The 17,142-nt window shown below is 48.7% G+C and overlaps 1 protein-coding gene across 6 annotated transcripts in view; it reads right to left on the reverse strand.

Moving 5' to 3' along the window:
• The window catches only part of LOC139758131 (rhotekin-like), a 126,643-nt gene that overhangs the window by 20,779 nt on the left and 88,722 nt on the right, over nt 1-17,142 (reverse strand). For 2 of the 6 annotated variants that reach the window (XM_071679271.1, XM_071679272.1), the window contains exon 2: nt 3,566-4,113. The exons of 2 other annotated variants lie outside the window; for them this stretch is intronic. In XM_071679271.1, coding sequence (XP_071535372.1) covers nt 3,566-3,685 — 120 coding nt within the window. In that variant the 5' untranslated portion in view covers nt 3,686-4,113. Of the gene's footprint in view, nt 1-3,565; nt 4,114-16,097; nt 16,115-16,259; nt 16,307-17,142 lie in introns of those variants that run through there. 2 more of the 6 variants (XM_071679270.1, XM_071679273.1) reach the window with 2 other exon arrangements.

Raw genomic sequence — 17,142 nt, forward strand, 5'->3', positions numbered from 1 at the left:
AACCACCTAACATGTGAGGGCCATCATAAAACACCTCACAGGAGAGGAACATGGAAGTACTGACACCATTCTAATGGTTAGGGTAGAAGTCCTCGACATACAAACATGTCTATACCTGGAGGTCCAGGCTGCAGCGACAAGTTCAATACCCGGCACCAAATATGGTCACAGTTTGCTCTTGGTAAGTGTTAACAGTGGAGAGGACTAACGACCAATTCGCACTTAACAACGGTCAACGAGGTCATATGTACCAATGGTTGGATCAAACAAACAGTCAAGTTAACCCAGAAATCAAGTTACATTTATCACAAACTTTCCACAGTAAATGTGGGTTCAGCCTGACGATGTTGCATCATCCACGAGCTTGTCCCAGTAATCAGGTCCTCCAGAGACGAGGCTACGACCGGGGCTAGGCTACACACAACTGAGGCTACGACCGGGGTTAGGCTACACACAACTGAGGCTACGACCGGGGTTAGGCTACACAACTGAGGCAACGACCGGGGTTAGGCTACACACAACTGATCGACAGCACTTGAACCCCCGGTTACAATTTGGGTCAGGCCAAATATCGTCTCCAAATTATGGGTTCGTCCCGACTCTGGGTGGTATCACACACACACGCACATTGCACTGCCATCCTCCTCCAGGAGGCTGGAGTTAAAGCTATGGATATCTTTCTCTCGTGCTGACTGGAGGGACAACCGGTTATAGGAGTTGAAGGCTCTGGCAAGGGCCTGATGGAGATGTTCAGGAGGCGAGCATGAGCAGAGGTTAGGAAATCAGAGAAGTAAAGAAGGTACAGATCCGAGATCGTGTGAGCCATAGGTCGTACCCAGCGTGGGGTCCCATCAGTTATGTGGGAAACGGGGAAAATATTCTCAACACTAGAACTGAACAACCACAGAGTCATGCCAGAGACCGGGGTCATAAAAACTCTGGGGTCTCTTCGACCAGTAGGCGCCAGAAGCGATGGTCATAACATGCATTATCACTTCACAGAATTATGAGTTTTAGGGTAGCACACCGCCAGAGAAGGCGGGCGGCTGGGGTGTGGCAGTCCCTCGCACGGGACACTTCCCCAGCAGTAAGACCACCAACACCCGCCGCCATGCAACCAGTGTGCTCGTCCCCGCCACTGACAACGCGCGTCTCGAGCGACCATAAAAAAGGAGGAAAACCGGTCACAGAGCAAGGGACGTTACATCCCGCGCATGACGCATGTTATAACCTCACTTTACGTTCGCGTCCACTACGTTGTCAGACTACGATAAGCAAACAAAGAATACGTTTGGAGTTGAGGACGACTCGTGACGACGCTGGCAACGTCACCATCCGGATGGTTTCCGGTGGTCGCTATGTCTCTGACCATTCAAAAACTAACAGTTGTCAGTTGCGCCATTCAATGGTGGTCTCGGGCGGGTAACTGTGTGACTGACTGGTAAGGGATGAATTGGCCACAGTCTGGTGACATGCTTGTGTGTGTGTGTGTGTGTGTGTGTGTGTGTGTGTGTGTGTGTGTGTGTGTGTGTGTGTGTGTCTTTGGCGCCATTAACTCTCGTCAAGTGCAGGTCGCGACGGGCGTGCCCCAACTGTCTGCACAAGCGACACGCCATGACTGGTGGGGACCTGGTGAGTGTCTCGTTAACTGATGTGATGAGACGCGATTGTCACTAGCCAACACACACTCCAGCTCGACTCGCACAGTACCACTTAACCTCTACACCTCCCCCACACTCTTGTCAGCTGAAGACGTTAAGAACGGCGCTCTATACCGGGGGCTTATGACGAAAATTTGAACCATGAGCTTACCATATAAATACCTTCAGGGATGACAGCTTACAACGTAGACTATCTTCTATATCAAGAGATGAAAGCCGAGAAACTTTTCATGCTTTAGGCTAAGGAAGGTTCTTCATAATTACAAGCTACTAAAGCCACGTTATCATGATAAACTCAAAAGCAATCGTAAACATTGATCGACTGCACATTTTTCAGTTTTAAAGTATATGACATACCTGAAGTTAAATTTACAACACAGCAGACTTCTTCAACACTGAAGGCTGACAGCAGAAGACCTGTACTACTGAAAGCTGACAACACAGCAGCAGACCTGAACTACTGAAGGCTGACAACACAGCAGACCTGTACTACAGAAGGCTGACAACACAGCAGTCCTATACTACTGAAGGCTGACAACACAGCAGTCCTATACTACTGAAGGCTGACAACACAGCAGACTTGTACTACCGAAGCCTGACAACACAGTAGTCCTATACTACTGAAGGCTGACAACACTACAGTCCTGTACTACTGAAGGCTGACAACACAACAGACGTTTGCAGAACAAAATATTGTAAACAAAGCAGAGTTGCATTACTGAAGGCTGAGAACACAGCAGACGTCTGCAGTAGTGAAGGCAGACAACAGAACAAACCCTTACACTGCCGATGGCTGAGCAAACAAGGAATTCTTGCACTGTCCACAGCTGAGAACACAGTGAACCTGTACAGTCCTGTGCATTAATGGCATTCCTCTAGGAGAGTCTGGGGGCTTCCTGAAGTAAACACAACGTCAGGGGTTACCATGGAAGGTGAGGGTGGACAAATAATGTGACGCTGCTGAGCACAATATAAACCTAGGGTTTGCACTTGAGTATGAGGTACCGAAGATATGGTTATGTTCAAGACTGAGGTCAGTGTGTGTGCTGCGCTACTACCTCCACCATCACTAGCAGCAACACATACGATACACAGGCGTGACGAAGCGTTGAAAAAACCTGACATCTGCTTGTCAGACACCTGGCTGGAGTGGTGTTCGCATGCAGACACGTAAGTACAGACAGGTACATGCATAGAGGCGTATACAAATAAAAAATATTCGTACACACACACACACACACAAACACGAAGATAAACCTGTACACAACACATCCATAACCATCCCCCAGAGTCACAAACAACATACCTCCAGCATCTCGAATATTTTCCCCACTTACACCCAACCAATATACAGATCTGCAAATTACATTTCATCAGTGATCATTACCTAGATTCATGCCTCCATATTAATCATTAAACCCCAACGACGGTTCGACCTTTGGGTGTGATAGCAAGATTTCTGACCTGACCATCAGGTCACAGGCCAGGGCACCTCACTTGTTCAGACTGTTACATGCAGAGGCATCAAAACAAGATGATTCCCTCCTGATATAAGAATTACCATGCATGACGCACAGATGACAGAACTTGCTACGAACACCTTCCACATAAACAATAAGGCCTTCCAGTAAGTGTTTACATGCATAACAAAACTTAGTTTCCAAACATGCTTACCTGGGGCGTGACTTCTCCAGCACGACTGTGTGCGTCTCTGTTGCCAACATCCACCATGGCACAGACAACCTATACAACATTACACATCAAAATTATATAAAAAAAAATAATCTCAGTTTCAAATTATGAAAGTGTGAAAGTTAATGTAATTATGAGAGGACTCGTTGTTGTATAGATGTCATGGCGGCAGAGACTTGGGCGAGCGATCAGGTACTGTGAGAGCGACTAACCTTGAAGTTGTGAGCCAACTGCTTGATGTAGTAGAGATCCAGGTCCTGGAGGATCTCTATCTTGCCGAGGGGCGGCTCCCGTAGGGAGAGGCCGGCCAGCGTGCCTAGGATGTTGTTCATGGCGGCGGCGGAGGTAATAGTGGTGATGGATGGGTGGTGGTGACAATACAGACGACACCACGCGAGCAGGTCCTGGTTCCCACACACACACACCCCACTTTATCACATCCTACTTGCTTACACCACCTCAGTAACTGCCAGTTACCTGGCCTTCCTCACAATCCAAGAGGCTCGTTATGGATATCTTTATTGCCTCCCACAGTCACTGAACTTATCACACTCCTTACAATTCTTGTATATTTTTCCCCCTAAATTCGCAGTTTAAGTTCACGATCAAATGATATCACGAAATGGACGTACACAAGGAAGCCTTCCGGGTCACTATCTTCCTAGTGTAAATCCGAGGAAGTTACTTTTTTTAATCACAGTGGTTCTCTCACCAAGGGTCGTGCCGGGCGTTCATCACCAAGCTTTACTTCCTATGACAGCTGCAAACACACAGAAAAAAATGGGTAGAAATCTTTCCATAACTGAAGCTTTCTTCCAAGCTGCGTTATGACCAAATGAAGACACACAAACTATTAGCTACGAGGTTTTCACAGCCAGTCTGGCAAACCTTAAAGCATCGCGTATTTTAAAACGAATGAGCGGGTGAAGGGAGGAAGCTCCGAGAGTACATGTAAACCAAAGCAAGGCAAAGAGGTCCAGCAGGGTGGATGAACCGGGACGGCTCAAGCGTATGATTGAATGAGGGGGACCTGAAGCAATACTTCAGGTCTCTGAGAGAGGACATGGCAATGGATGGAACTGTGTGGCTTGGAAGGGAGAAGGTTGGGCCAAGTTCCTGTGTGCAATAAGCAGCGTGTGGAAGGAGAGGTCCGTGTCTGCTGGGTTACAGACCGGTATGTCTGAAGGTAACAGTAATCCCGAAAGTGCTGCATGGATGAGAGTCGTGGACGCTGTGCGCTACAGAGAAGAAGAACGTCGAGTTGTTGGAGGGTAAATGCCTGAGGACGACTTGTGGTGTGGGGCGGGTGTGGTGTGGGGCGGGTGGGAAATGTGTGCGGAATGACAGGAGTACGAGAGAGAACTGAGAGGGCTGACCAGGGTGGGCTGAAATGGTTTGCACATATGGAAACGACGGACGAAGACTACCACGTGAGAAGTAGAGGGAGACTCACAGTGAGATGGAAGGTTGAAGGAGGGTTTGGAATATCGGAGCCTGAACCACCAGAAGGGCAAGAAGCGTGGACGGGATAGAGTGAATTTGATGGGAGGGGTTGCTGTCAGTGGACTGGACAAAGGCACATGAAGTGGTCAAAGTAAACCATGGAGCATAACGTGTGTGCGGATGACAGGGTCAGGTTCCACAACTGTAAGGACTGGATGTGAGCAAATGAAGCGATTGTTGGTTTGTTCCTGACGCTACCTCGCTAAGATGGGAGAGGCAACTGGATATGAAAAAATAAATAAATAATCTAAAAATGAAAATCAAATAATCCACACAGGTTTGGGGAAGAGGTAATTTTTTTCTTTCATCTTTAGCAGGCAAAACCATTTTACATTTTTAAGCCGAGACTAAAAAAGTTCTATACGAGATGAAAGCAATTTCCATGTGAAACAAAATATTCATTCCAAGCCAATTTCCCCACTGGATATCATTTTCTGCACTAACAGGATAAAAGGTTTGATGCAGCAAAACTGGCGTAAAGTGCTTGTTCATAATGTGCTTGTTCACCCTACTTACAGCAAATCGGCCCTTGTATACCACAAATATCATTTTCATTCCACCCCACGCATGCTTTTCACCCTCACGAATGTGCAATAACCGACTGTCAGCAACTTGATCAAATCACGTCATTGTGTGTGTACAGCGAGGATTATGACACCATGTTCTTTCCCTCAGCACGAATCAGCAGGTGTTTACTGCCACCATCCCCATGTAACACACCCAGACACCACCTTCCACGCCACGTACTCTTCTCCCTTCCCACCCTCCCTGCCACGCACTCCTCGCCCTTTGTACACTTTCACAATAAAGCAACTTTTTTCCTTTTCGTGGTTACGAGTACCGTCACGCGAGGAGTATTATTCATCCCTTCAGTCCTGGGAAACGCTCCAGAGCTGCACGTCCCAGCCACTGGCGTTCCTTGGGAGGTAAGCACCATGCACTAAACCAGTACGTCCCAGCTACTGGCGTTCCTCGGGAGCACTAAACCAGTAGGTCCCAGCTACTGGCGTTCCTAGGGCGGCGAGCACCCACTGCCACAGCAGTTGTTCCCACTCACTAGAGTTTCCCGGGGAGGCGAGCACCCAGCACCACAGCCACAACAACACCAGCCGAGTACTACCACAACTTCTCCTCCCGTACACGCTCCAGTGAACCATCCAAGCCGTTCCCCGAGGTACAGCCTCTCGTTTATCACCCTCACGATCCACCTGCTCACAGCTCACCTCCCATGTCCAGAAAAACAGAACATATTCATATTGTCTTATATGGCAGAGAGGACAAGAGAGGTAGCCACCTTGCTATCCTCCTCCCAGCGTATTATCTACGCACTTTGCAGGTAATCCTTCAGCGGGAAAAACTCTATATAACCCGACAATCCAGTATACATCACACATATATAACCGCTGGTGGCGTGTATAGTGTACCCCACAAGTGGTGGAGAGAGTACAATGTACAGCATGTATAGCATGGGACGCAGCAGCCTGGGATTAATGCTAATGTGGCGTCAGAGGATTCTTCCATCCCCTCACAGCTCACAATGTCACGGACACCTTGCATGATGTGTAGTGAGCACTGCAGGTACACTATGCAAGGTGGTGCCACGACTGGTGTACCAGTGTGTGTGACTCACGCCACTACCCTCCCAACACACCATGTGAGGTACAGCATACAGCAGGTACACCATGCGAATGCGAGGTAGTACCACGGCTGGAGTACTGGAATCCTGCCTAAGGCCGCCCCGTCCCTCCCTCCCTCCACACCATGTATGGCCAGAACGACCGCTGGTTGTGTGGTCTGCCGGGCCATTCGTTACAGTACGTGGCAGCGGGCATGATGAGCACCTATGTATAATGCAGGTAAGGACAGCCTGGTGGCCTGCCACGCCAGGCACCAACAATGGCTGGTCACTGCGCCACACCAGCCTCCATATTACGTCATATTTAAAGGGATTCTTTTCTTTGACGTGGGAGCGCTGACAGCTGCTGCCGGCAGTCACAGGTGGCTCTCATACCCAGCACTGACTGTGTCGACACCCACGCTGCACCGACACGCCCACCACAGATCCCTGGTATCACCAAAACATCCTTAATGATCACCACTGGTCACCAATACCACCAGCACGTCCTCCATGACCAACAAGGCTTCTCACCTGCACTAGACAGGTGCGAAGCGTTAGCCAGGACGACCACCCTAGTTAGAGAGGAGGATAATGGCCCAGTCCTGGCCACATGGGGGCACTACAAACTTCCCAATACAACACACATTCCCCTCGCGGCAACCAAGACCAGCACTCCGATCTGCCGCTATGAATGAGACAAGTCACGCTACAGCCGTGTGCAGGGCGACCAGTGATCGCCCACCCAGGCGGCGCAGCGGAGGACACCTTCATGAACAACAGGTCCTGAACCGAGAGCTTTGGTGCTCCATCAACCATGGCGCTGCAAGGGAGGTAAACTTAAGACACAAACTCCCAGCAGGCAGGAACTCCCTAAGATCGATCTAATATCTAGATTCCAGTCCATAAATTCGCTCTGCATTAAAGGAAGACCGAAGGTTACATGATGCAAGAAGAGGCACGCGAGCAAACAACACAGCAGGTCACGCATATGTATCCCTCTCTTCTATCGGCCTTGAAGCTTCGGTTACCCTGTAATTAACTATTTGTACTGTACAGGGAGGGAGTTCTGCACTAGTCGGGCCTCAACTCTCGTACTTTCTCTTCCATTCAGCCTTTAAAACGAGTATTTTCATTCATCCGCTACGCTGATAAGATTCATATTTCATTCCCTTTTATGACTGGTTTTAGTACGAAATTAAGGAGGGAATTTGCTTCTGAGACAAAGATTATGAGACTTGTGGACGAATGGATTACGTAAAGTGATGAAACCATGTGTTGTTTGTGAGTGTGCGTGAGGCTGGCTGGCAGTGAGTGACGGGGGACACCGTACCGTACCATACCGCACCTTATCTCCACACTGGCCTCTGGTTACCACCGGACGCACCATGTAAGGCCCAGGCCCCAAGCCCCAGGCATCCATGGCAGGCAGCCTGCCTCCCACAGGCCAAGTGAGCTGTATGGCTCGAGTGGGCGGCGGCACAGATGCTCCCTTAGGCTGAATCCCCGGCTCCGAACATGCTGACGAAAGCGACCCCTGACCCAGGAGGACAGTATGGAAGGCCTTGCACGTTGGGAGAGTCGAGAGGCCAAGCAACAGGAATAGAGAGGCCCAATTACGAGGGAGAGTCCTCGCTAGGAAGGAGGAATTGAGGTACAGCGTGAGGTCAGGTGTATGGCAACAACAGGAGAAACAGCGGCTGGAGAGCTTGGCTACTGCGGGATATCTGCCGCGTCTCACCACCACTTTTTCTGCAGAGAGACGCCGCCAGCCTGCTAATACCTCACCCTGGCCTGGCCCGTCATACTGATGATGTTTACACTCCTACCCTCACACTGCCGACAACACCTCTCGACGCTCACAACGCACTGACCAAAACCCCAGTCTGTAACCCTCTCCTCAACGGAGCATTTCATATAACTGGGTAATGCCACCACACCCCTCAACAACTGTGACTTGCCCTACACACACACAAGGCCCCAAAACTCTTCATGAGTTACCAATACACACACGGCCGCCACAACTACGTTCAGGTCTCTCAAACCTTCGAGACCAGATCTAAATATTCAACCGCAAATTGTTTATGCTGCTCTTCCGCGCAACGTCTAGTATACAAACAACGAATGCGGTGAACAGTTGCAGAAAATGTGTACTAGAAAACGGTCTATATACCTGATGACGACACAGCCCTTCACAAATGCCGTGACGACCATAAGAACCTACAGCCCATCGAGAAAAAAAGGTTTTCTGTCAGATCCACAGGCACGGCCAAGAAGCTAGAGTGTTGAGAGCTTGAGACGTAATAAAACGTTGGACATGCTCACAGAAAACAACTGGGAAAATTAGGACCATGGGTCTTTCAACATGCTGACTGATATGGCCACACACAAACACAGACTTAACCGTACAAAATCCTATGCCTTCGCCGATAACCGCTTCAGAACGAGGGTTATCATCTAAGTGAATGGCGGCGTGACACGACTTGACCCTAAAGGTCGGGTCACAGACCAAGCTATCGTACTCCAGAGTCGTACTTCCGTACTCATGGGTTAACGCAGCTCCGCGCACTGGGGTCTGACAAAGACCCTTTGTGTCCTGTGATCCTGTTGCGCTACCGCTCACTGATGAGCATGGGGTGCACAATAAGGCAGACGGTTGGTGATACAGGCACAAATCACATCGTGCCCCGTCTGTGGGGAGGCAACATTTGCGACCAGTGGTGGGACGGTTGTGGCAGGGCCCTCACATGACATATGTGGCAGGTGGAACGTGATCCTACAGTAGATACAACCTAGGGTGGTGTACCATATAAGCACACGCCACGTTACTCCATAACAAAGGGCCCCTTCATCACCCACTTTATGCCTCCGGGTCTTATGCTTTAAGGGTTTTATTAATACTTCGTTAACAATGACGTGCACAAGGACGTTCTACTTAAGTACTGAATACATGGTCGTTCTGTCTGGCCTGTACCTGGACGTGTATTTTACATAAGCGGATACTGACCCAACCGGGAATGTGTGTATTCAGTGAATATATGAGGCATTCAACCCACCCCTGTCATCTATCTATTTGTCTGCCCACATTCTTCACCAATTCATGTTCAAATACTAAATTCCGAGTCTTTAACCGGAATAAAAAAAGATGTTAAAGACAGGAAGAGTGGCAAAGGAAAAATATGCTTTCGAATTTTGGAAGTGGAAAATCTTTCTCAGAGAAGCAGGTCTTGTTATGAAAGACACGAGGCGGTTAGAGAGTTTCAAAGTTTCGTACTGTAGAGAAAGAAACACGTCACAAAGACCCATCCTTGAGCTGCCAACAGCCACGCAGTGATAATGTGACACAGTAGTTTGCCAGGCAATGCAACGTCAAGCAAATGGCGGGAAGCACACCAGCAGCCACCTCTTGCGGGACAGACACCAAAATAATACCTGCAGAAGAGGGGAAAGTGAACCAACACTGAGAAGTAGGGCAAGTGGGTCAGGTTTCGAGGTCAGACTGGTATAGTTCACAAGACGCACTGCACTGGACTCTACTGTCCCTATGTATGGGTCTTGACGCATCCTGTATGGCGCCTGCGCCTATGAAATGAGTATACGGGCCACCACCCCTTCAGCTGTAACTTGATTCGTCTTCAACACCACTGGTACAACTAAACACTCCAGTATGTCCAGTGACTGGAAAGTCTTACCCACGCCTCAGCTTGTTCTATGATAAGTGATCACGCCTACCAAATGGCCCGCCACCTGCTCCTCAACTGCCTGCTGGCCCCCCGATCCCCAGGCGTACGTACTTGCCATAATAAACACAGCTGAAGGGCGGTCTTCCCGCCCGGGCCAACCATACATTACAACTGATTTTCCTCTTCAACTTGATTTCAAGCGAACTGGATAGTTTAGCTGCACGTCTTTTTTCAGTGAAGAGATTAATTCACTGACCTGTTAACAGAAAAGTGACCTGGTGTTTTGCGTTTCGTTCGGAATCAACAATATTTCGCCTCCATTCTCGCGTCGGCGGCGAAAAACAACAATAAATCTTTCAAACAGGATTTTCCACGAGCCAGCGGCCCCAGCGCACTCCGCCCACGACAGGAACCCAAGCCTCTCTCTCTCTCTCTCTCTCTCTCTCTCTCTCTCTCTCTCTCTCTCTCTCTCTCTAATACAAAACCTTTCACTTTTCCTGCACTCGATATCTAGGATGTAATGATGACACCCTTACACACACACACACACACACACACACACACACACACACACGACATTTCACCAGCTCATATATCACGCCCGCCTCACACGTTCCACTTATCGTCTTGTTTAAAGATCAAAAGTAATTTTGAGGAGTACTCGCTCCCTCGTGGACGTACACAATCTTCCTAGCAGCTTCGATCTGAATGTGATCAGTGCTGGCCTGGGTAGTCAAATAGCAACACTACCGTGGGATAGGTGCAATAACATTACTCCCACAGATGGCTAATGGCTTCGCCCACACTGTAGGGCATCCCCCGCGTGATGTGGCGCCCTCCCGCGGTCTTTCCATACATCGATTCAAAATTTCTCGGCATAGTAATCCACCGGCCGTTATCGCTCTAACGCTCCTCTACTCACACGCCCTCCTTGCAATCACAAGCCGAAACTCTTTACCCCTTAAACGTCGGGTCTTGTGTTGGACGAATCCAGAACACTGCCTCACTTAGTACGTGACTGTCAAGCCAGCAACCACACTGTTCTTCAGGAAACACTCTCAAAGTTCCAGTGAAACGCTCGCCACCTGGTCTCGCGTTTCGGGACGAACATCTGCGTGGAGGAAATCTGGTTGCGCCACTCTCCTCTCCGTGTGGCAGACTGTCTTTACGGCACAATCGGGTCCTCTCGGCGAGTTCAATCGAAATTTCAAATGTTGCTCACGGCGATGACGTTTAACAGTCTGCGGTGGAAGGGGTTCACCGTACAGCACAGGAACCTTTCATAGAGGTAATCATGTGGTGTGTCGACTTAAAAAGAACCTGATCTAATTCTCTTTAACCTACGCTACGCTACGTACAGCTTCCTTACCAGAAAAACTTGTGATGACGCATGTAGTGACGAAAGCAGCCACAAGGTTTTCCCATAATGTCGCGGGGTGACTGGTCGAGCAAGTCATGATGTCATAGGTTTGGCGCCCTACCCCGCCATCCATTTTACAACAATATCACTGGTCGATATGCCCATGATGTTAGCCAATGGGCGGTTCCCCTCGTAAAACGATAATGTCAGTGGTCATGGTATCAATGACGTCAGCTTGTGGGAGGTCTTTCCGTCCTTTGGAGCTATTATTCGTCTCCTCAGTCATGACGTCAAGTGGTGGGTGGGGCTACTCGCCACGAGAGTGATGAATATCTTTCATTTGTCAAAAGCCAACATCAATACGTTCATATTCAATGCTGAGATGAACTCTACTCTTTATTATTGGTCCACATATACCAACTTCAACTGACCATCGTCTTACAGTGTTGACATAAATGCTAAACTTTACCGCGGGACAATACTGACACGCACGATCATCGCTTGCGTGGAGACATACGCCACGTACATACCTCACATTCGCTAACCTTCGGAGACAAAAAGCGACAAGTCAGCGGGTGGCGCAGACGCACGCGCCCTGAGGAATCCGGCGGGAGTTTGCATCTTTGACTGTTTTCTCGGAAACGAGACGGTCTGTATTCTAAGCACAGATCACCACCTAGTATAAAAACTTCTGCGCTTCGTTACCTCTAGAGGGGGAACGTGAACGCGATAATCAGACTGGGTCAGCGAGTCTAATTTGAGGGAGGAAAACAAATGTGGCATTACCTCCTCCTGGCTTACAGTTCGTCTCGCTTTAACAATGATCGCGGTCCCGTCGGTAAAACTAATCCACTTCAAATCTACAGTGATGCCCAGCTACGTTAATCACATTAACTATTGCGACGTTTAACAAACACATTTATTCTTTTTTTTTTTTATTTCTAATTCGCGTGTTTAGTTTTCCAAGTCTACTGACGGTCGAGGGTTTCACAGTGGATGGACTAACATCGAACATCTTCCCGTCGATTAGTAGGGTGGTCGAATGGCAAGCATTTTTAACCCCTTCTGCACGACGACACGACCCTTGAGCACGACCATCAGAAGTACAGTCAAGCTCAAGGGTCTTCCTGTCGTGCTTTACGGGCGTACGGTAGTACTCAGTGGGTTCCAACCTGCCATCCTGAGCCTGGGTGAAACTATAATCATTTCAACAGTGGCAAGTGTGACGAAGTGGCGACTGTGGAGATTGAGCGATGGTGTGGGAGGAGACGCCCTGCTCGTCGTCCCACCCACTCTACCGCCTCACTCACCCACACCAGCCATTTACGCCAACAATACTACTCACACTACAATACTCGGAGCAATGCCTGTTAGTCTTTCAGTTGGTGTTTCGGTCAAAGCCACAATGTACGGTGAGTGACTGTGTCGATAGTAGCTCTCTCAACTAGAACAAGGCTCTCCACAACACACTTAACCTCTAGTCTAAGCTGGACCCAACGCCAACCACCTCACCATCAACTCGAAACCTAAACCATAGTCCTCCATCCTCCGTCCCTGTCCCACCCACCAGTGTCTCACTGAGCCCCATCCCCCTCCAGGTAGTTCAGTCCATCACCCACCTCCACCCCTTTCTCTCTCTGGCTCTGGACTTTAAATTAAAGTGGACGGAACATGTCACTGCCAACAGAAAATCGTCCGGCTTTCGTTTCGACATCCCTCATTGATTCATCACCCTTGCGCTGCTCAGCACATGAACCGGAGAACACCTACGCAACTTTCATTCCTGCCCATCACACCTGCGCCTCCCCCGCCCGGTCCATCACCTCATCCGCCACACAACAGGTGCTACTACCAAAAGATGTAGAACGAGTACGCATGATCGTCTTCGGTCCCTCTATCATCATCTGTCAAGAGGCATTAGATAATATGGTTCTCCCGACTCGCACCAACCGTTACCTACCCGTAACCCGATAGCTGGGAAAGAAACAACAGCATCACTCCCGCCACCGTCGTCTGCCACCTGGAGTCCCTCGTCCCACAGCTGTGGTTCGGCACCACAATCTCGCATCGAGCCCAACGCAGGACACAGAGACCGCTGTAAGACCAACCCCATCCCAAACATTTATATGGAGAATGTTTTCCATCACTCTTTTTACAAACCTGCTACACCAATTAGCATTGGTGTAAAAAAAATCATTTTTCTTAATCCCTCTCCTTTTTTTTTACAGTTCAACTATTTGTGCTGCGAGTATTTTCTAATTCAATTCAGAGTGCTTCATTGATCTAAGAGAACACAGAGACAAAGCGTTCCTAACAACAACAGCGCTACCCTGTTTTCAAACGGGATTTTCTCTATAGCCTCAAGCCTTTAACTGCAGTTAAATCAATAAACTATTATCATCAACATCAAAGCACTGCACACACAGGTACAACACTGGACTGACGATTACAGGATCGTGGACGATACAAGCACTTGCAGTAACCCGCTGTCTGGCAAGATTTCTCACGTCTTTGCCATCCTGCCAGCACAATTCCAGCTCTCATAAAACAATACGCGTCGTGTGAAGGTGAAATCAAAGTGAAGAGAGAAGTAGAGATGGGTCGGGAGCAATGACCCAGCCTCTTATATCCGCGAGGTGACGATAAAATGGGGAAACGGGTCAAAATCTGAGCGTGGAGAGATGGAGAGAACAAAAACAGAGCCTAGAAGGTTAGCCATTCAGAAGGTACAAGCTGGAGCCTTGGGTTAAACTAGTTCATGTACAGTGACTCGGTTCATAGAAATACCTTGACCCCTTGGGTATGTGGGCGTGACCTCTGACCCGCTTTGAAGGTCAGGTCATACACTAGGCCATCGTACCGTCGGGCTCAAGGAGGTTTAGGTACTGATCTACATATCAACACGGTCGTATGACGCAATCACCAATACGGCCCAGGGTACTGTGCTGAGCCAGACAATACATGTTTAGTGAATTCAGGAATTTAACAACTAATGCATTTCTTATCTTATCATCAACTAAATGTAGTATAGTCAGAAAACACGTTTAGGCTAAAGGAGAGAAACGTATTTTACACCGTCAAACATTATTGTCTATATACCAACCTCTGCATCACACTGAACACACCTGGCCATAAAGCAAGCTTACAAGTCTCTTTCCCTCATAACTGATCCTCAAAATCAGCACGGGAGTCTCTTCCCTCCTTAAAAAAAACAAAAACAAGACCACATAACAAGCATGAATGTTTATCATACAAACACCAAGCCCAGTAAACTGGCAAGGGAATCTATCATTCACACATCCGACCCACAAAACCGGCATGGAAATCTATCACCCACAGACAAGGCCGGCCAAAAAAAAGCAGATTCGGGAGTCTATCGGCCAGACACACCCGGCTCACAAGACCGACACTGGAAGTCTCTACCCGGCCCATGAGATCACCATGGTAGTCTATCACCCACGCACGGCCTACAAATCCAGCACAGTTGTCTATCACCCACATTACCTACCTCCCCAACACCACCCGTCACAATCTCCCAACACTACCCGTCACAGCCTCCCCAACACCACCCGTCACATATTCTCCCCACCAGCCGTCACACCCTCCCCACCACCACGTCACACCTTTGGAGTCAATCACCCATACATTAAGCCCACAAAACTAACAAGGTAGTCTCTCTCCCTTACACAGTGCCCACAAAACCATCACACACAAGTATATCCTAACTCAAACACTGACTTGGTTTACATTGGTGAGCGGATCAGCAAAAGCACAGACTCCAGTATTGTGTATACATTAATCAGTGGTTTAGTCTACAATGCTGTCAACAAGAACAGTGCTCGGTTCACCAATGGGATACAAACGAACACTGGTCAGTTCACCACCGGTGCACACACAACAACAGTCGTCTGTTCATCAGTGATGTACACAGGAGAACTGGTCTATTCTAAGCTCCTAACACCTGTGAGCATTACACCTGTATGTAAATGAACACTGGTCTACAAAGGTATACACATGAAGAAATGACTGGTGCACATATGAACATGACAGTGGTGTGTATGCTTGAACATGGGCGGGTGCAGGTCCACATTTGTCTGTGCGACACTAGTGTACAGTACACCTAAAGGATGATCAGTTCCATATCGGTGTACAGGAACACGGTGAGTGCGTCATGTCGAGTCTTCACTGGTGTACATTGTGAATATGTTGGGTCCACACTTAAGTACCCATGACCATTACTCGGTTCTACGCTGGTGAACACGCAAAGTTTATGTGCACAAGCACACAGACGTGTCGGGTCTTCATTCGTATACATATAAACTTCGATTCACGTTGTTCAAAATGAATTCGAGTATACATGTGGTTTAAAACCATTAAGTTCATGTTCTGTTCACTCAATGTACAGAGAAACTAATCAATTCCTCACTTGGTGCATCCATGTATTACTGACACTGGGATCCAACGGCACAACAGTTTTCACGGGGCCTTGCCTCACTTCAATGATAACTTCAGGCTTATCTTCACACTGTAGTAACATTCAAGTTCCAGTTTTCTAAGTGATTGTAAGGATAGGTAAACCTCACCTTGCAGTATCCGAACCAAGTCTTGAAGAGGAATAACACAGAATCGGCTTTTGCCCTGGAAGACACTACGATTGCAAAGTATATCAAGTCTTTCTTCCAAAATCGGTCAAACTGACTTATCAAATCATGTGGAAGAGAGGAGATATCATCCACGACACTAACCCTGTCTGCACACGGTAAGAAGCGACGTCTAACCAACACGGCGGTGGCAAGCTACTGAATGAACACATGTGCCAGTTTTACCCGAGACCTCCCCGGCCCACGTCGCAGTTACTAGTTAAGCTTTATGTGCCCCTATTTTGAAGCCTCGACTGCCACACTGCATCAATAATAACAACAGTAATCAAATCAAGACTAAAGACTTGCCTCACAAAAGCTATGGAATCTGTACCTAAGAGTTACAAAAAAATAGCAATGTCTATCACTATATGGCGTACGAAGTTACCACGCCGCGCGGCAAGACTCTGGGGGGGGGGGGGGGGGGGGAGTAGGCCGGGGGATAGACGCATGATTAGCAATTTTACCATTTGTGGGAGACACCGATAAGTTTCTTGTCTTTCTTTCTTGCTTAAGGCTTAAGTGACGGTGTCTTCCGCGTCATAACTGCATCATACGGCGCACCGCGAGGGAGGGCCAGTGTGGAGGGCGCGGGAGGTGACAGCGTGGGCTCCCACCACCACCACCACCACCCGGAGGGTAACAGCCGCCCTGCTGACTGCCGTTCGTGCCATGGGTGCTCGCTCAGCTTGTGCCCTCCACACATCATCCCCGACGCTGGCCCACTCCACCCTATACCCTCCATATTACCACGGCAGAGAAGCCGTCCACACGATGTACAGTCTCATACGTTATTTGGTATTACGTAACGAAACGCTGCGGCTCCTGGAAGAGGTTGCAAGATGAGACAAGAGAATGCGCTCCCACACCATCACACAAAATCTGGTGTCGTGCCTTGGAACACGGGTGTCCTTAGTCCTCCACATACAGGCTAGTGGTGACCCTGGATCACGGGTGTCCTTAGTCCTCTACATACGGGCTGGTGGTG

This window comes from Panulirus ornatus, chromosome 29 (genome assembly GCF_036320965.1).
Source record: "Panulirus ornatus isolate Po-2019 chromosome 29, ASM3632096v1, whole genome shotgun sequence".
NCBI lineage: Eukaryota > Metazoa > Arthropoda > Malacostraca > Decapoda > Palinuridae > Panulirus > Panulirus ornatus.